The 20,202-nt window shown below is 42.0% G+C and overlaps 1 protein-coding gene across 3 annotated transcripts; it reads right to left on the bottom strand.

Annotated features, from left to right (window-relative positions):
* Positions 1-139: 139 nt before the first annotated feature.
* Positions 140-2,660, bottom strand: insb (preproinsulin b). 3 transcript variants are annotated; one of them, XM_076739267.1, is made up of 3 exons: positions 2,612-2,660; positions 1,108-1,310; positions 140-405 (listed from the first exon to the last, which is right to left on the bottom strand). In XM_076739267.1, exons 2-3 carry the CDS (start codon positions 1,295-1,297, stop codon positions 260-262), a joined length of 336 nt encoding a protein of 111 aa, XP_076595382.1. In that variant the 5' UTR covers positions 1,298-1,310; positions 2,612-2,660; the 3' UTR covers positions 140-259. The 3 variants fall into 3 exon arrangements, with proteins under 3 accessions (XP_076595382.1, XP_076595383.1, XP_076595384.1); XM_076739268.1 differs by lacking the exon at positions 2,612-2,660 and adding an exon at positions 1,781-1,841; XM_076739269.1 differs by lacking the exon at positions 2,612-2,660 and adding an exon at positions 1,781-1,807 and having other exon boundaries at positions 1,108-1,335.
* Between the last annotated feature and the right edge of the window lie 17,542 nt (positions 2,661-20,202).

Here is a 20,202-nt window from a genome sequence, read left to right as displayed (position 1 = left end):
TGTGCGTCCTCAGCCAGTAGAGAGCACTGCAGTACCGCAGCCACATGTTGGAGCGCAGCAAAAAGCTATTACAACCCATGTTTCATCCACACTATACACCAGCTACAAAGAACACAAATTCACATCTTTGCAGAGAGGAGCCCGGGGTTATGGGTCATGAAGCTTTATTTCCTTCAGTTGATAAGACATAGCCAGCAAGTATTGGGCCAGAAATTGACTTTTTACAAGCTATGAGTGGTGCTGGTCGTGGAGTGACGAGTCAGTCGCAGTAGCCCTCCAGGTGGTAAATGCTGCACGGCTTATGGCAGCACTGCTCCACGATGCCTCTCTTCACCTTGGGCTCATTGTGGTCAGACAGAGCTCTCCACAGCCGCTGCTCCTGTCTGGCTCTTTTAGACAGGAACCCTTTGAAGTGGAGAAAGGTTCCATAGCCCTGTGTTAAGTCCTGCTGCTGCTGTGCACACCTCCAGTTCCTCAAACTACCGTTTAGACTGTTCACACTTTATTGGAGACTTAATGGCTAGGTAATCTGATCCTCCCAATCCATTTAGTCTTGTTAGTCTCTACTTCAAGAGAAGATATGACGGAGCTCCAACAGAGGCATATCATAGCTTACACCTTTAAAGTTAACTTCAAAACATCAATAGATTGTTTGAGGCGGACGATCCAAATGATACGTTGTGGGAATAGTGTAATGAGGAATTTGGGGATTTGACAAGATTTGTGATTATTGGATTCGTCACATAGATGTTGAAAGCAACAATAAGAAACCAAAACCCTGGCCACACCACTGAATTCAAAAGAGGCCGGAGACGGGCTTTGCACACTAATGATGGTTCGGACAAATGCATAGATTTAGTTCAGGGAAGTTTCCAGCATGTTGTCTGTAAACATTTTTCCCCCAGCTAGGATCCAAATTGGCATTCTCATTAGACTGAGTCAGAACTTTGAACATGGCAGGCAGAGACACAAAGCCAGCCTGGGGTCTCCGGGCAATATCATGCTGTTCCTTTCTGAACTCCCACCATCAAGGACACAATTAGAACTTATTTTACACAAGTCAAACAGAAGAAGTCGAGACTGTTCCCGAAGTTAATGAGGGCTTACCGAGCAGATGTTCCAGATCCCGTTTGTGGGGTCGGTTTGGACTGTAGAAAAAGCCCCGCTCTCCGCATACAAAGTAGAGGGCATCCACCAGGTGGGAGCCACACAGGTGCTGGACGGGGGTTGCGGACACCCCTGGAGAGTGGAGCACCAGCAGTAACAGCATGGACACCGCCCATGGTATCCTGGCCATAGGAGGGAGACGTCTTGGACGGAGCACAAAAAGAAAAGCTCACACATAAAACCGTACACATCTGATCAAATTTTTATTCTGCAAGGTTTCAAAAACAAAGTAAAACTGAGTCTGTCCATCAATACTTAATACCTCGAGGCCAGGTGCCTGAAAGCTAAAGGATGAAGTGATGTTCAAATTTGATCAGACCTCTCTTGAAGACACTCATTACAGGACCACTTTCTTTTAATAGCTTTCAATATAGACACACTGAGGGTGTGCAGCAATACCCCAACTCAAAACAAGGCCTTTGATGTGGACAGAAAACTGAACAATTCATTCTTTCATTGGAAATCAAAGCCCGGGATGAAGCCGCAGTGAAACGAGGTCTGCAGAAAAGTCATTGGATGGTATTTGACTCAAATCTCTGAACCTTCCAAATTGGTGTGAGGCTAAGCAGGCAGAGTCAAAGATTAAGAGACGTGATGAGTGCAGAAATTACACCTTGATGGCTCAGGTGGTCCTCAAGCTGGGGTGATGTGGTAGCAGTACCTCTAAATTCCTGCAAGAATCGGATAGTTTTAAAGTTAAAATCGACCCCAGAACCGTTATCTTTTTGATGTTGGACATTTCATACTTCACTTATATAAACAGCATTTTAGAGATGAGCCATCCAAGGTTATGTTTAATGTTATTTCTGCACAGCTCCTATTGAAGTAAATTGAAAATTGATTTTATTTTGATTCCTTTTATCCCCGAGTGAGCCTCATTTTATCAAAGCACCATCTATTACAAACTCGAAAGAACACCCCTGTCCCAAAATCACCATTGTGGATACTGTCAGTGTATTCTCAAGGTCAGTCCCCACTTTGCCATCAGCTTCAGCAGCTATATTGCTCAAGAGTGAGAATGATCTGTCCAAGATTACAGAATTGTTATTAGTGTTGTTAGTCAAATCCCATTTGTGATGGATACTCTCCTGGGTTGGAAGTTCAGCTCCATTTTCAAGGTGAAAAACATATTTAGCAGTCATTTAGAAACTATATAGACCTTTTGTGGACATCTTATAGTGTACTGCAGATTATTGGATTGAAAATGAATCATTTTAACAGTGTCTTTAACAATGCACCTGTGCCAGGCATTACAACATTGGCAGAGCGCTTTATCTGGCCTGCCACTCCTCTATCCCTCTTGGCTGTATGCCAGGCTGCTTGGCACAGTAGATTAGCTGAATTATAGATCCTGCCTGTGCTACTCTTTACTTTCATCCCTGGTTATTATACACATAAATTTTAAAAGTTGAAATCTTGAGGGAATACAGAGAAACTTGCTTACCTGTGTTTGAGGACTCAGTGCAGCAGAGCAGCTGGTAGTTACAGATGAAAAGGGCCTCGGCCTTTAGGACTATATAGGTACAGAGAACATCTCCACTTGGCTACCATTCCCCTTTATAACTCCTAACCTCCACCTGGCCTTTGTCAGGCTCAGCGGAAAACGCTAAGGTCCTCTCATTAACACCCTGACCTGTAAGTATGTTGATCTGTTCTTGAGTGGCACTAAGTCATTTAACTGGAGTGTGGACCAACAGCAGAGTTGAGACAAAGTTGAGAAGGGCAGTCACCCAGAGTGATACCCCTGCTGTGCGCTGGCCTGACTGGCACGGCTCACCTGCTGACAGACAAACACCATATGCCATGTTCTGATCGCAGTGTAGATTAGAGGACTTCCAGGCTTGTTGGTGACCACTAGTGGTGTGTTTAAGGTGAAGCCCTGTGCACAAATAATGACTCATAAGAATAGAGGTACTTTGAGTTCGTCTTAAAAAAAAAAAAAAAAAAAAAAAAAAAAGAGGAATGTAGTAAAATAAAAACACATGCTGGTTAGAATATCAATGTCAAGTCCAACATCTAAAGAGACCACAAAGATTAGATGCTCAGACTCATGGTACGTTTTCACTTTCCTGGAAGCACTGAGTAGATGTGTTTCATCATTTGTGGAGAGTGGGGCCATTCCTGCAGTTAAAATGTCATTTATCTTCTGAGGATGAGCTTTTCTGTGATGTGATATCAAATGCATTGTGCGATATGCTACCCTGAACTATATTTTGTAATAGCATGTTGTTTTGGTGCTAATTTCTGGACTATTTCCAGTGTAGCTTTGTGTAAATCCATACAAATAAGGTGTTCTGTGTCAATGCTAACTGGTCAGGCCCCACTGAAAACGACAGTCTTAAAGCTACTGTGTTACAAAATGTAATATAAATATAGTTACTGGGATAAAAAGTGATTGAGTTACTTTCGTCTTCTGTTCAAGCCTCGTTTTATTGCATAAGTTTTGGCTCGTCTCTTGTCGTGTGCAGCAGCTGTTCTTTTTAATTTGAGAGTGCCTACTGTATCTCAGGGTGGGCCAAATTTAGATGAGAGGTGACACACTGTATAATTTTATATCAAATGATGACTTAATTGTCAAGCTCTGAGGATGCGGCACAGCACCCATTTGGCAATGTAGTTTAATTTCACTTATTTATGGAAACTTTAGATTTAGATGGTAGAAGAAGAAGAGCAGATATAAAGTTACAGGTGACATCATCTCAAACATCTTAAAAATGACAGAATGACCCGTGGTGTATGGAGCCATGGCACACACTGTTTCAGCGCGTCTCAGGGGTCAGTTCTCCAGTTCTTAGCTTCAGGAAATACAGGCACACGTTCAGTTTGAGGATCAGCTGAACTGTCCCAGGAGCAGGACTAATGTGGTTTCTAAAAATGCGTCCTGTTCCCCTTTGAGCTGTCGCTGCAGCAATGAATTCAAATGTATTCACCAGCTGCATGCTCACCTTGAAAAAGATCCAGTGGTCAAGAGATTCACATGCATTTTAATGAGTGAGGCTGATTTCTGTAATTCTACTGTAACCTGAACTTTTAGAACCCAAAAGTCTTGAGATTGATAGAGCCGTCACTGGCAATAGCCTGACTATCAGCTGCTGAGGCTCTTTGATCACGTCACGTTTTTATTTCATGTTGGCATGCTGCTGTGTTTTTCCTGTCATGGACTGGGAACCTTTTGGTACATGGCACTTAAATAAAAGCATGCAGTATCTGGACTACACTCTGATAGCTCAATCCGTCTGTGACATTTTGTGCTTGTTGTTTTCTTCATTGGAATCTGTCCACTGACAACAAAAATGCTCTACAAATAATCCTGAGCAGTGATGCCAGCAGGGGTGCACATGCTTTGAGAGAAATATTTAAAAAGCACATTTCTGGTGTGTTTTCTTTCACAGTGGTGTGTACATTCCCTTTGAAAGGGAAGAATGCGGTAAATTTGCATTCTGAGCACATACTGACATTAATATGTAATCCAATCTAAATGTTACACATATAAAATTAAATGTAACGTGAACAGCTCTGAAATATCACACAGAACCCTACCAAAGCAGTTTAAATGTTAGATGCAAGTAAAGAAAGCTCCCACTGGTATTACTACATATGGATAATGTTATTTGTTTATACAGATCTCATGTTGGTCTTACATTTTGATCCAGAAGCTGCACCGTTGGATCAAAGATGCAGACTTTTTTTTTTTTTTTTTGCTTTGGTTGATTTTGGTCCAAAGGAGCTCCACAGGTATACTATGTTATACTATGAAGGACTTTCTTCAAAAAATGTATACAAAAGTGTATACACTCTGCCCTCTGCCTGTATTTTCTTCTTACTTTGCTGCAATGGGGATGTTTCTGGGCTGCAGCCTTTGGGCAGTGGGTGTGCAGCCCACAGCCAATAACAGAGCGCAGGTGAAGTCAGGACCAGGACCAGGCTGACGTTGCAATTTGTGCCTGAAGCTTCGCTAAATTCTCCTGTCTGGACACAAAAATAATTAGCTAATGTTGCTGTTGGCTTGCTCTCAGTGACTCAACAGATTACTAGGGATTATATATGTTATTATCATGACATGCAATTATTGTCTACTACTATAGCTATTAGAGAGCTAGACTGAAGGAGCTTGCTGGGTAATTAGAGCCAGTGGTTCAATTATTAGCCTCGCTGTTTGTTCATACACACAACAATGTCTTTAACATGTGATAAACACATTATTTGGTATCATTTTTGAAAGATATCACTCATGTTCCTGCAGGTAGCCTGGTACACCGCTGTGGAGTTGCTGCGTTATGTAGGTATGTGACTCTGTGTGTTCTGGCGACAATTCCTGCATAGTGTACCTTCAAATAGGACGAAACCTCTCTAAAGGCATTTCCTGATATGATGAATTTGACTGCAAATGCCTTTTTCCAGTGCATTCTGGGGGGCTCTGTATATTCTGTATGTGATAATTTGATGCAGAAACAAGCCACAGCTAATTAACCTAAAGTTCAACTCCTGTTTCATTTATTTTCCACAAGGGGGATTAAAGCTATTTGTAATGAGTTGATAATAAAAATCTTGTAACTTTTTTTTTGATGTATAATAACATTATCAAGCTGACATGATCAAATACGCTTTTAATGAGACAAAGAGCATCACATAAGGGTCCATGTGAGTTAAAGTGGCTTTTGGGCACTGTAAAAATGAACAGAAGCAGATGTTCGTTTCCTTTAAATGACAGGTTTTAGCTAAATGACAGCAGAGGGAGGGCAGGTCTTTGAAAACCTTGCTAATAAAAGGGGGGTCTTTGGAGGAATGATAAAACGGAAAGGTGGGAAGAAAGCCATCCAGCACCTTGGCACTGCGATTTGAGGAGGTGTTAAATGCAGAACCAGGAAAGGTCCAACTTTGCCATGCTTTGAAAGCCGTTCCTCGAGGGAACAGCGCAAAGCGGCAAGAGCTGCGAACAACAGGCACATCCTTCTCTCCCTGGTTGCATGGCTGCTTCAAACACGCACATCAAATAGCATAGGACTAGCAGACGCCCTAGACATGCAGAGACAGACAGAAGTTGGGCGGAAAGTCGGCTGGGTCCCTGAGGTGGGAGTTGCGTAACTCGTCTTCTCTTCTACTGCGTTTGAGGAGATAAAAGGGAGTGAAGGGTTCAGCCTGGTGAGATGTTGTTAATCTGCTCTGATAGTGAGCCTTTTTACTCCCATAATTATCCCCGACTTTCTGAGGATAGAAACTGAAGAGACTTAGAACGTCAAAAAAAAAAAAAAGAAGAATCTTTGACTCATGTGGCAGACAACAGAAACAGCTTGGATCATTATGTTTTCATGTGAGAGTTTGAACCGCAAGAAGGCAGAAGTAATGAGACAGATTTCCATAAGTCAACTCTGAGAACTGGATACTGATACAAAGGCTCCATGAAGATTCATCATCTGTGCATAGACTGAGCAAATCTTTGAATATAGAACGACTTCCATTAAAAATCACTGCATGCTGAAAAGGGAAAGCATCAAAAAAAAAAAAAAAAGTGTCACATAAAGCTGAGAACTTCTTTTTTCTGTTGTTGTTTTTGAGTCTTTGGCAAGGGCAAAGCAGTTTGGGTTCTGGCAGGTCAAGGAGCCCTGTCATATGCAAACATTGTCTCATGCATGTGTGCACATACACACAAAAGACAGACTGGACACGTCCGCCTGTTCCAGACACTGCCCTCCATGTGTGTCATGGCCTGCTGGCTCAGATCCATGACAGAATGCCACAGACTTTCAGCAGGCGTTGGTGTGTGTGTGTGAGTGAGTGAGAGAGTCTGGGAATGAGAGAGAGAGAGCTGCCCTGATGTCTGCACTCCTGTCCTGCCAGTGACAGTCGCTAATGCAGTACTAACCTCTGTCATGACCCACTTTGCTATTCCACCTCTGTCCGGGCCCTTACAGATCACACACACACACACACACACACACACACACATTAATAATGAATAATAGGAACCTCTTTGTAATTCCAAAGACTTTTTTTTTTAAAATCTCTCAATTCATAGCACACACACACACACACACACACACACACACACACACACACACACACACACTGTCATACACAGACATTTGAGCAGATTAGAATTAGAAGTTGACAGGTTGGGTTGGGGAACAGAGCTTGGTAAGAGCACGGCTTGACAGCTGAGAAAATGACTACATGTTATAAATGTGACAAGTCCCAAAGAGAGAGGTGAGGCAGGACAGAATGATGGCCAGTTTGATTTTCAGGCCAGAAAATAGATTTCTATTTAAACCCCTCGTGCGACTGGCCTTTTCACGTTGAGCTCAGCGCAAGACAAGAGAATTCAATTTAGAATTGGCATTTTTCTAGTTTGCGTGAGGCGTCCTTTAGCTTGATGGATTGATATGAGAGCGCCTCGCTTCCTGTCTGAAGGGATTTTTGATTTGATTTTTTCACACCACATCTGAAAGTAGAAGGATGTTGTGTCTCTTTGTAGTGTGACCCTCCCACCTGGGTATTATAACCCTTCAGTGGCTCGATGAGAAGCGGTATCAGCTTGAAATGTTCTTGATCTCTTGCAATCTCTCACTGGAAGAGGGTGTTCATTCACTTCAGTTTGGGACTGATGTGACACGGTCTGTCTTGTTGATGCTGACAGCAGTGGAAATCATTTTATGGTTGCATTCCTCTCAAAGGCTACAGTCATGCTAGTGGCTCAGTGAGGCTGTACTGTTGTAGTGCGTTGAGCTAAATGCTAACATCAGCATGCTAACATGCTCACAATGACAGTGCTAACATGCTGATTTTTAGCAGGTATAATCTTTACTATGCATGGTCACCGACTTAGTTCAATGTGTTAGCATGCTAATATGTGCTTATTTGCACTAATTACAAAGCACAATTTTGGCTGATGGGAATGTGATTTTGCAGGTACTTCACTAGAAACCAGTGTATTGGACAAAGGGGAATTTTGACCTGATTATGGAGCCAGAGGATGCATTCATGGATCACCAAAATGTTGGCATGTAGCCTACAGAAGCCCTGAGAGCTCAATACACAGAGGAAGACACATATAAATAGAGAAAACAAAGGCACATTAAGAAAACATCCTAACCAATCTGACAACACAAAAAATGCTGCAAAGTGAAAAAATGCAACCAAACACAGAAACAAGCAGCACAGATGAGAAAAGCAACTGCTTCCAGGGAACGCTGCAAAGTGATGAACACAGCTGATGAAGCTCTTGTTGTCAGCTATCTTTAACTGGTGTTAGAAGATGAGTTAAAATGTAAGGTTTCTTTTTTTTTCTTTTTGGTGAGACATCAAGCCTGTCCCTGCATGTTCATCACTTCAGCGTCTTCTGGAAACAGTTTCTGTTGTTGTCTGCGCTACTTGCAGCTTGTTGGTTATTGTTTCATCAATTTGCAGCCTTTTTTCTAAAAGCAGCGTTTTAAGTGTTTTCAAATTAGTGTCCTCTTCATTTGCTCATGTTTTCTCCATTTGCTTTTTCTAAATTTGTAGCGTGTTGAGCTGTCAGGGCCGACATGAACGGCCCATTGCCGTCCGCCACGCTGCTTGCGTGGCTGGAGGGGCAGCGTCTTTCCAAGTAAGAGCACTAAAAGGTAGAATGTGGCTCATCATTTTGATGTCAGAGTGTCTGTTTACTGATAAAAAGAAATTATTTTCACTTTTATCACGAATCACCTCGTAGTTACGGTGTACGATAGATGGGGTTAAACCTTGAGGATTATAACAAAGCTGTGCACAGCCACCCGCTATGAGGAGTGGTTATATGTGCGCGCGTGTGTTTGTGTGTTTTGTGTTTGCACAAATCGATACGGCTGGTATCACCCCCCTGAGTCTGTTTCCCCCTGCTTTTAGAGATAAACTAGAGCAAGCAGACCTACAGCCAGACGTATGAGTGGGATTAACAACAGGCACTTATTTGGGAGAAGAAAAGAGGCTAAAGATAGAGGGATTTCAACACTTTTCATTATTTCGTGGAGAATGTGTACAGCAGGTACTGTCAAGGAAAAGGTCAGAATCAATCAATCCAATGTTCTCTGCCAACCTGCCTCAAATTGCATATTGACTCAGTGTAGCGGTCTCCAAACCAGTGGATTGGATGCATGTTGACAACTTTAATGCTACAGTGGAGCTTTGCTGGAGAAGTATCTGTGTGCCGTTATTGGATATCTCAGGGAGTTTGAGTTCACGTTACTAAGCCTGAGCTGTTCAACTAACTCCTTCATGCACTATCTCTTCCTGGAAAACTTTCTCTCCTGCGTCTGTGCTGGTGTAAATATGAGAGAGAGAGGTGCCCGTGGTGATGGAGCAGAATGCCAAACATGTCCGCGTTTCTGTGTACGTGCATGTGTACCTGACAACCGAGAGTTGTCTCGATCTGTAACTGTCTGCTATCTGGAGGAGCTGTCAGTGCGATATACATAAGCAGGGTGTAGGTGCAGAGAAGGGCTGCATGTTGCCTTGTTGGTTTCCACTGAGCTCCCATATAGCATGTTGAACAGGAGGCACCACAGCTTTGATATGCTGATGAGAACCTTTTATGTTGTGCGTGTGTGCGCCTGTGAGAAAATGCGTGTATCGGTATGTGTGTCGGTGCGTGTGTTTTAGCCCCTTGCTTGAGAGCAGGGGGGAGATGCTTCAGATGTTGTCCTTTCATTCCACAGTCCTCCTTTGAGGTAAGAGGATCCCATGGAAACTTAACATTTCATTGTGGTTTGCCGCAGATAAAGATTGAATTATCTGTGTTCTCCGTAAATCCCCATTCAATTTTTTTTAACAGGGATGAAAGATTTTGTCTGTGGCGCCTGAGGAGCTGTGTACCCCGCTGTTTGGTAATATCTGAAATTAATTCCTCCACCCGTCCCAGTTGTGCCTAAACAATTCAAGGGCAGTGTTAGATCCTCAAATTGAGAATTTACTGAAAGGCCTTTGTACCACAGCCAGTGATAGTGTTTTTGTTAGGCATAATTTCATTTATCATTACTGTGTCCTAGCACAAACTGGTTTGTATTGCCCAAGCCACAAACTATATGTGACGCCCAATCACCAGGGTTGTTACCCATTAATGGAGGTAGATTTTTGGCCAGTGTCCGAGAAAAAGAAAGGAGAAGATCGTTCTTTGAAGTGAAAGCAGAGAACTCCCCTCTGAGTCACCACAAAGGCGAATTTCAGGGAACAGAAGGCAGGGTGTGAATGAGAAAGGTGAAAACAGAGGACTCAGAGGTTTTTTTTTTGATACCACGCAAGAATACTTCATTTCTTCCAGGTAAGGCTTCCTCCATAATTCAGCAGTATCTGGACCCGAGCTTCTCATCCACACAGTATTTCCACCATCCAAACAGACACACGCACATTCACTCTGCACACTGTGTGATTGGCCTTTGCCCTGGCCCAGTCGATCCTGAGACAGGATGTGAATCCTTCTGAATGCAGATTCTGCATCGCGGCCTTTATTTGATCTCCCAGTGTAACAGAATGTACACATGGCGATTAGAGTTTGGCAGTTGTGCCTTTTGAATGGCTTCCTTTTCCACTCGATATCATGCGTGATGGATCTCTGGTGATTGGGCCATGGCTGGATTTGCAAAAGTAAAAGTTTTCCAAAAAAGTTTCCTCATTTTATATCCTTTTCAAAGAAAGCAGCTGTCACTTAATTAAACCTGCATTAGTGCATTTATTTATTTTCTCTCATGTTGCTGCGCAGTTGGTATGAGGAGTGTGTGAACAAGCAGTGGTTTATTTAAACACAGAGTAGACACGAGCAACATTTGAAGTGGTGTTTGTGTCCACCTGATGAATGTAAGTCCGATATTCACCCTCCTTTTTGCTCAGTCGCTGTTTCAACCAGCTTCTGAGAAAAATCTCTCTCTCTTTAGCTATTAAATTATCCACTGTGTTCACCAGCCACTCTATCTATGTCTGGCTGCACTTTAGTCAGGCTGTACCCACCAGGAAAACAATAGTATAGGTCGACATTGCAAGCATCTACATTTAGTCTTAAGCTGCTGTTTGTATCCCATGTGAGGAGGAAAGCCAATGTTGACTTATTTCAACTTGCACATTGTGCTTAAGTTACATCATATAAGCATAGTAATTAGACCTATTGTTAATACATAAATATTACTCAGAGCAGCTTCAAGTTTTTGGTTAAAATATGCTGGCCGCATCAGGGTGGTGTTTGCTAAATGTTAAGACTGGTATGTTTGTTTTGGACTTGTTGTCGAAGAATCTTGTTACTGTGGGTGGTGACCTTTTTGGCTGACCAGACTAATAAAGTGAGAGAGAAATGACACACTGAGTGAAGGTATTTTTGTTGCTTCACACAGAGAAATCAACAGCATAAAGCAACTAGAATATAACACTCTTTGGAGGCGTCAACAGTCGGAAAGCTGCAGGATACAACACATGCTGCTGCAGCAGATGTAAACAAGGAGACATGTAAGTAAGAAAGAATCCTAAAGTGAGAGAGACAGGGTAAATATTAGTTCAGAAGCCTTCACAGTAGCAGAAGAAGGGATGGAAATATGACTCACACCATGTCGAAAGTTAAAGACTCCAGCTTTAAGCATTATAACAACCACAAAAAGAGCTTTAATAAAGCAAACAGTGCGGATGATTTAGTGCGGCCAACCTGACTTGTCACAGAGGCAATCCTTCTAATAGAACTGCGCTGATGGATCACCGAGACTCTCCACAATAGAGACTGTAATGGGCTTTATTCATATTTTTATTTTATGAAACACGATGAAAGGGGTCATGGTGGCCATTAAGTGGATTAATGGCATGTGTTGGGTAAAGAAGATGCTATAAAGTCTTAAAAGTTAATGCTGTCATCTGCGGACTGCTGTCCTGATGGAGTGGGAGGGGCCACGTGCAGCTAATAGACATAATTCAGGCAGGTAATGTCGGATCACTGGGGGACAAGATGGATATCTCTTGGCAATGTTATGTGGTGTGTCGTGGTGTGCCGGCACATTTACGCAGGTTATTTATGCTCCATAATGAAGAGCATAATGAAAATTGGACACAACTATAAATATGAGCAGGGAAAGCGTAATGTGGAGGGATAATCATTGATGCAATTAAGGTGTCGTACACATGCAGTGTGAGCCTGGCCTTCCTGGACTTTCTCCTCTTCCTTTCACCGAGGCTGTATTTCACCCTGAAACATCATATTCAATCAGCTGGGGGATGTCAGCATAAATCCCCTGCTCTTGCACAAGGAGGCTGACATTTTAAATATGTTAATGCCAAAGCGATAAAGTTGTTGGTTAATCTATCTCTGAGGTTATTGACAACTGCTGTTACATTGTTAGTTGTATTTCTCTGCCTTAATTGGTGTCTGGATGTGATCCCCGTGGACACTGTGGGTTTATGTTGGAGATATTAAAGCACCGGATGTGCTGATGTGATTGTGCTGCCCTGTCAGAACTGTCAGGTCTATGAATGAGAGAGAAGAGGGAGGGAGGGAGGGAGAGAGAGAAAGTTGGGTCACAAGCTCTGCGGGGGGGGGACAAATGAGAGGGTGAGTTCTGCAGCTGAAGTGACCCTGCAGACCAGATGCTGATAAACTGCCATCACTGGGCACTCTGTCAGCTCCGTCTCTCATCTGTCACTGTCACCCTGCTGCATTTCACCCTTTTCTCCTCTTCGTATTTCTCTTCCCTCACCTCCTCTGCATCATATCCCCCCCCCCCCCCCACACACACACACGCATCTGTGTGTATCCTTTTTCTTTTTCATGCTACTTACATCTACATGTCACTTTCATTTGTCTCTTCACGTTTTCACACAGCTTCCATTCTCGTGGAACGATTTCTTCATTTTGTTCTTTCAACACGCTGCTTTACAACGAATGCTTCACAGTAACAATGTTCAACTCATGAGAACATGGCACGCAGCTGCAGACATCATGTCCATAGACTCCGGCAGAGATGGAGGCTGAATATTTGGAATTCTTCCTCCATGTTGGACAACCACAGTGTTTTTTCACAGGTGCCAAACAGTAGTTGCTCTGTGCTCACATGTGAAAGACGTTGGAGTGGAGCACAAATATGTGTTTCAATGTTTCATGTGCGGTTACACTAAACTTTCAATACAAATCCTGATGATGAGTTACAATTTCCATTCCATGTTTAGAATCTCTGGTAAGATGCTAATACAGCCCATGCTGAGTTGTGAGGATGAAGTGGAGTTAGCATATCCAGGTGGGGATGTCCTGCACATAAAGTCCTTTCACTGTTATCCCCTGACCCTTAATCTGCAGCATTAGTGGATTAATCGTGACTGACTGAGTGGTCTGGTGTATGCAGTACGGAGCATATTTTAATGCGTGTGTGAGGTGAATACTTAAGCATAAAGCAGCCTTATCCTTACACACTTCATCTTTCTTTGAAGCAACGATCTGATATTATGTGACAAAGATGATAAAGAACAAAGGATTCCAGGTATTTCTTCTTGAGCTGGAGTGCATAATGTAGTATGTGGGTGTAGTGCAGTTTCAAGATATCCAAAAATCAGCAATCTGACATCTGACAAAACGTCTGTTTTATTTCCTCCCTTTTTCTAACAACACAACAAAAGTACAAATGTTAAAGATCGTGGGCTTGTAAATGAATCCATTTTGATTAAAGGGAGTTCAACCACGCTGACATATTGGTGTCACGTATCCTTCACTCTAAAAGGAAAATACATCAAGGGACAGAGAAAGCTGTGTCCTTGCTCGGCAATAGGGGTTGGGCAGAAATCCCTCAGGTTAATTTGTCTAATAGCAACTATCCTGGCTGTCACAACCAGACTGGGACAGCCACTTGCAGGCTCAGATGACTTTGTTTTGTCCCCGTCTGAGAAAGCCCAACTGATTGGGACTGTGTGTATGTGTGTGTCTCTGTGTGTGCATGTGTGTCAAAAATAGAGCCAGATAGACAGTGATTTGTGTTTGGTGGAACAGATCAAATTGTCCCCTCATGCTTGTACCCACTTTTCCATGGCGGAGTGTGTATGCGCGTATTCTCAGCGTGTGAGGATTATGTGTGTGAGCGCGCACACACAACATGGCATCCTGATTCCTGGGCCAAACCCCGTCATTTTGCGCCTGTCACATTCTGTTAAGTGTAGCTCACACTCCTTCCTTAATTCCCCACATTCCCTTGTCGCCGCCAACGTCAATCCAGATGCTCATAAACAGCATCTCTCAAAATGGCATCCGATTCATAACAGCCCGCTACACACAAAGAAGGGAGAATACAACCACCTCCACCCCCACACACAAACACAGCAGTTTCTGGTATTATGCCAAATCTTAAGCTTAATATTTGTCACAACACACTGTCTTTGTAATATTTTGTTTTGCTGCTGTCTACCAGGCCTGTAACATGTATTACGTAGTGAACACTTTCCAAATATATCATTATGAGTGCATTGATTTTATCACTGGTGATCCCAGTGGTGTAAGACGAACCTTAAGTATTAACTAGATACTTGCAGTAGTACTTGATACTCAGTGAGCGTAACTGCAGCGGTACCATGTTGAAACTCTTATTCTATCATCACAAGTGGATCTGTCTATGGGGGATCTGTGGGCTTTGGTACTGCATGCTGTGTGTCTTCACACTGAAAATCTGTGAAGATGCTCAGTAAAAAGAATGAGAGTCCAATCTGCTCAAAAGGGGGCTGTCGCTGTAAAATGGCACTAACTGGCTAATTTATTTGAGGCTTATAATTTGTTACGACCATAAACTAACCATTGTTCTATGTCACACAGGTTGTGCGTGGTATTAGGAGCTCTGGATTTTGGATGCACTGGCATAACAACATAACCTCAAGATGAGTGATGTTTAGCCACAATTATGAAACTATGTATGGTTGGAATAGCCGATACATACATTTACATTCCGTAAAGCTCTGGTTTAAAAGATAAAAGTGCAAATCTTGTTAAAAGTGTGTTTAAAGTTGTCTTTTGTTCTGCTGCTGGATGGTTTATAACTACAATCTTTACAGTGGATGTAGCTATGTATATACTTTTCAGGCCTGTCAGACAGTATTTTTGCTTATAAAATTATTATGGCCAATGTGTTAGCAAACAATTGCCTACTTGCATGCTAACTTACCTTATTTACCTGCAAACGCAGAGTTCATCCTACTGGAGTCATGTTTCTGGCCACCCACCAACTTTAAGTCAAGCACAATTTTTATCCACTCATCAATCCATCCATCATCTATACCCATTTATCCTCTGCAGCATCCCAGGTGGTGGGAGTCTATCCCAGCTCAAACTGGGTGAAAGGCAAGGTCAGTTTTATATATATCTCCCAAAATCACAATCACACATTTGCCCTAAAGGGATTTTCAATCTGTACAACATTCAAGACCCTCTATTTGTAGACGCAGCCCATTCTTTGAACTGGGTCACAAGAATAAAGTCCCACATACTCTATGTGTGGAAGGTCTGGGGAATAGCCGATCAGAAGCCGTGATGGATTACTGGTAAAGCAGCCTTTGATGTTTAGAAATGCCACAAGTAAAGGATGAACTACTGGTATTTTACCATCTTCTGTTGAGGAGCAGCCGCACACCAACGCAGGACGACATAAGACTGGCGTAAATAACAATCATATATTACAACAAGTTAAATATCAGAATGGTGAAAAATGCAAAAAAAAAAAAAATGCAAGTCGCTTGCTTTGGTTATTTGTTTGCAGTGAGTTTTCTTTTTGGATTTGATAGTTTTAGTTGTGCAGCCTACAGATTCACTCACATGCAGCATTTCATTTTGTTTATTTTGGGGCTTTAGGTTGCACTATTTCTTCATTTCATGCCCAACTACCCCTGACTTTGCGACTTGGTCCAACAACATACTAATAAAACCTCCAGTACACCAGTGCCTCACTGTAGTTGAAGTTGTATGTGTGCTTGGGAAAGAACTTTCACTCAAGGCCTCCATTCATTCTCAAGAGCAAATGTCAAGCAATGGCAATATCTTCTTTGTGGAAGCTACATTATTGGCTGCAGTGGCCTTATAGACATTCAGACAGACACAAATCTCTGCAAAGTTGTGGTTCAATTCTTGCTTCCTTGGTCCCAATGCCACTCAGTGTTGTTCTTGACAAATACTATTAAGGAGAAATGAGAAAAATGTACTTGTGCTAATCACTCCCAGGCAAAGCTAGCAAAACACCAATTAACCCTTGTTCACACGTACATGCAGACACACATACAGTACACTCACTGTGTGACAGAGGCTATAGCTGATGGTCTGCTTCCCAGCAAAATACTGTTAGGCAGGATGCAACCATTTGCTAAGCCACTTTCCAGTCTTAAGTGTCCACAGCCAGTGGGAAAGCAGAGGGAGACCATGAAGTATTTGGTCAGAAGAGCTTCAGCTTACTGCTGGGCAAAGATATGAGACAAAAATTTATACACCACTTACACAACAGTGCCCCGAGCCAGAGGAAATGAAGGGAGTGGACTGGCCACGGGAGATATAGAATCATTCTTGGGGGTTTCTGTCTGACCCACAGGGAAGCAATGATTACTATAAAGCACTGCCATTGCTATACCACAATATGTGCCAAAGACGTTCTAAAGTTGTTCTCACAGCAGACAGTGCTCGGCTTTCACTGGAGCGCATTCAGTCGCAAACTGGGCTGCACCAGCTATTTGTAAATCCATCATGGAGGTTGTGTGTGAAGTTCCTCATAAGTTCTTAGTAGCTACTTTTAAACTAATGTTTTACAAAGACTGCAGTATTAAAACCCAAGATATGTCTCAGCTAGATATACACTTACACTTAAGCAACGTGTGAATTGGTTGCCAGGAAGCGTCTGCAGCACTGTCCAATCAAAAGCAGCTTGCTATGTAAACAGGAAGTCAGTGTAGCATCACAGCTAAGCTAATGCATGGCTTCCAGAAACTCCACAATGGTCAGCTCGTCACTAACCTCGTCTCCTGTTTTGTGGTGGATAAGTAGCAGACAGTAGGCCGGTCACAGCTTTTCACTGCAAACAGCCTCCTGCCACGGCTGGAAACAAGCTCAATCACAGCTCTGAGATGGAATTAAAACAAGTTGGGGGCCGCAAAAGGAAAAAACAATGAGCTGAAAGATGCTAAAAATGACTCAGATGGATGAAACATGAAGGAGCTGCAAGTAGAGGAAAAATGGAAAGTCCTGCAGGAAAAGGACAGCACTGTGACTGCTGACACAACTATTGTGAGTAAGTATACGTTTTAAACCATGTGTATGTGTAAGAGCTGATAAGGCACGTGTCCTTGATTAATTAACAGAGCGACTTTCCATTTAATCACTGCAACAGACGCTGCAGTCCATAAACTCCTTCCAAAGGCCTGTGTGTGATGATAGTGATAGATGAACCAATGCCAGCTCTGAGGATAAACTAAAAATATTTCTGTGGTTTGTCAGTGTTATGATGACACACTGCTGTAAACATCAACAAATGCTTTGAGGATTTGGAGGTAATCATATCATTATTGTTGATAAAGATGCATGACATTTGCTGAAGTTCCCTCAAGCCTCAAGAGGCACACAAAGTAGACATAAAGTTCTCACTGATCTTTAATCAATTTATCCTGCAATAAGCTGCAGAAATAGGTGGTGGATGGTGCTGCATTAAAATTCTGTTTCATTTCACTTCAAAAGAGGCTTTTAGTGTCTGATGTATTTATCCTTGAAAGTGGACCTTGAATCATTCCTTTATTGGGAGTTCCTGCTGTATAGTCCTTAAAAATATGTTGGGGAAGGCTGAGCAGACCAACTCTAATGTTGTGTTAGGGGTGCTGGAGAACCATGGCCCTCTCTAACAGCTAAAAAAACCCCAAACATTTTAACTTTGTATAATCAGCTGGCTAGTGCATGGCTTTTTCTAATGCAGTGGGAATTGCTTATAAATAGGATTTTGATCAGATCACATGTTTCAGAAGGCCACACTCCAGGTGGAAAACATGGTTTAAATGCATTGGATTTTGTATAGATTGATTTGAATGCTCGATTTGAATGGCTTTTTGGCAAGCAAAAGTAATGTATGAAACATCAAATATTTCCTCGTTGGTGTAATAATAATGCTCTACGGTCTCTTCAGTGTTGCGCCACCATTTTCAAATGTGCAAGCTCGGTTTGTGGCAAACGGAAGGGTCACAACTTCAATGCATTCCTACATATTAAGTTTTAATAAGGTCAGAGGAAAAGTAAAATTATTTAAATGGAAGAAATTCTTGATTTAGCACTTTTTGCTCACACAGCAGTCTGTGTGACCCCAAATGTTAAAACATGACACTGTGAGCATCCCAGGAAAGTCTTCATATCAACAGTTACAACACAATAGGATATAATAATGCAAAATAGCGATACAGACATATGTCAGTGCAGACAGTAGAAACCTGCTTTGTAGTGAATCTAGAAACAGGCTGATGAGGACTGTTCAACGTTAAGTCTGAAACACATCCATATGTTCAGAATCAGACTGGTTTTATCTTTTTGTTTTCATGGGAAACAGCCATGTTGTTAATTCCACTAACAGATTGCTGTAAAGGTTGCCGGCAATTGATTCCAGCAGCACCAACAACAGGATTTAATCCATGTATCCTGCATAAATCATACACTAACCTTGAACGGTGCTCAAGCCAAACTTTCCATCTCTATTAAATTTGTGAATTATAATTAACATTGCTGGCAAGTCCAGTATTAGTTACTGTGGCCATATGCTCATCTCCCTCAGCTTCACAACAGCTGAATCAGTGGTCGTCTCTTTTAACCAGAAAACACAATATGACAGCATTTGGCAAGGCCTGTTTTCTCATCTTAATTCCACTGTTTGTGCCAAATCCTCGCTTACTTTTTAATGAATTAGTGGAGTGCGCCAGTAGGTGGCAGTGTTGCTCTTCTGCAGTTCTGCTGCAGGTTTCTTGGCCTCTGCTCAGGCCCAACGTTGATTAATTAGTTTATAAAATGTTGTGTAGACTTTGGTGTATTGGCTCTCGTCTGCTTTTGGCTCTCCACCTCTGGTCGCAGACAGATTAACAGATAAATGGGTCACCATAGAGTATTCCATTGTGTGGTGGAATCAATATCTTTTGTCCAGTCATTGCTTCAGAAAACATAAAAGAATCTCTCTAAAAACTGTTCTACTTAAACACACCGAGCAATGGACAGTTTGATGAATTTTTCTTTTCATTCACATGAATATCTAAAATAATGTGTCATTATTCACCAGAGCTGCTCCACTGACAAATCAAGGCTGCTTCACTGTCCATAATAACAAATGGATACTTTGGTGTGAGAAAATCTATTGTGCCTTCAAAATATTCATACGTGAGGCGACAGAAAACCTTTCAAGCTTTGCTAAGTTGCAATTGGTTGTTAAGCATATTGTTAATTTCAATGAAAATTAATTTTCTTTCATTTCAATTTTGTAAGGTCAACTAACTTTGAATAGCATAATGAGAGTCCACCATTATCATTAAATGTGTCTTGATTGGGATTGGCCTCGACTGAACAGCTTATATGCTTGAAATAGGACAGAAAATTGTGGGTGCAAACCTTCTGGGAAAACGATAAGGCGAATCCTCTCTTTTTAATGAATCAATTGTGTTTCCAGCAAAAGAAATTAATTACATACCTAAATATCGCTTATTGAAATAGACAAAGAAGTTAAACACTTGGCAATCAGTTGAGATAGAAAGGCACTTAATTTGTCATATAAATGAAACACTGAATGAAACATCATTAATTAGCAAGAACAATAAGAGTAGTTGTTTGAAGGATACAGTGAAGGGTAAAGGCATATGCTCTTGATCAAAGCTCTGGAGTTCAATGAAACTTTTGGCTCAAACGAAACACTCAAATTAACAGCTCCATCAATAGTGGTAAGAGTAAAATTAAGCCCCGCCACATGCAGCCAGGCAGACAGGTGCGACGTGTTCATGCGTGTGTGTTCAGAAGGTAGAAGTTCAGTCACATCAAGCGTGAATCATTTCTTCATCATTTCTTTGCACGTAAGCGGCCCTGATGTGCACCAAAGT

The sequence above is a fragment of the Chaetodon auriga genome, chromosome 9 (assembly GCF_051107435.1).
Source record: "Chaetodon auriga isolate fChaAug3 chromosome 9, fChaAug3.hap1, whole genome shotgun sequence".
In the NCBI taxonomy this organism is placed as follows: Eukaryota; Metazoa; Chordata; class Actinopteri; order Chaetodontiformes; family Chaetodontidae; genus Chaetodon; species Chaetodon auriga.
The sequence above is the reverse complement of the archived record's forward strand: the minus strand, read 5'-3'. Positions and strand labels throughout refer to the sequence as shown.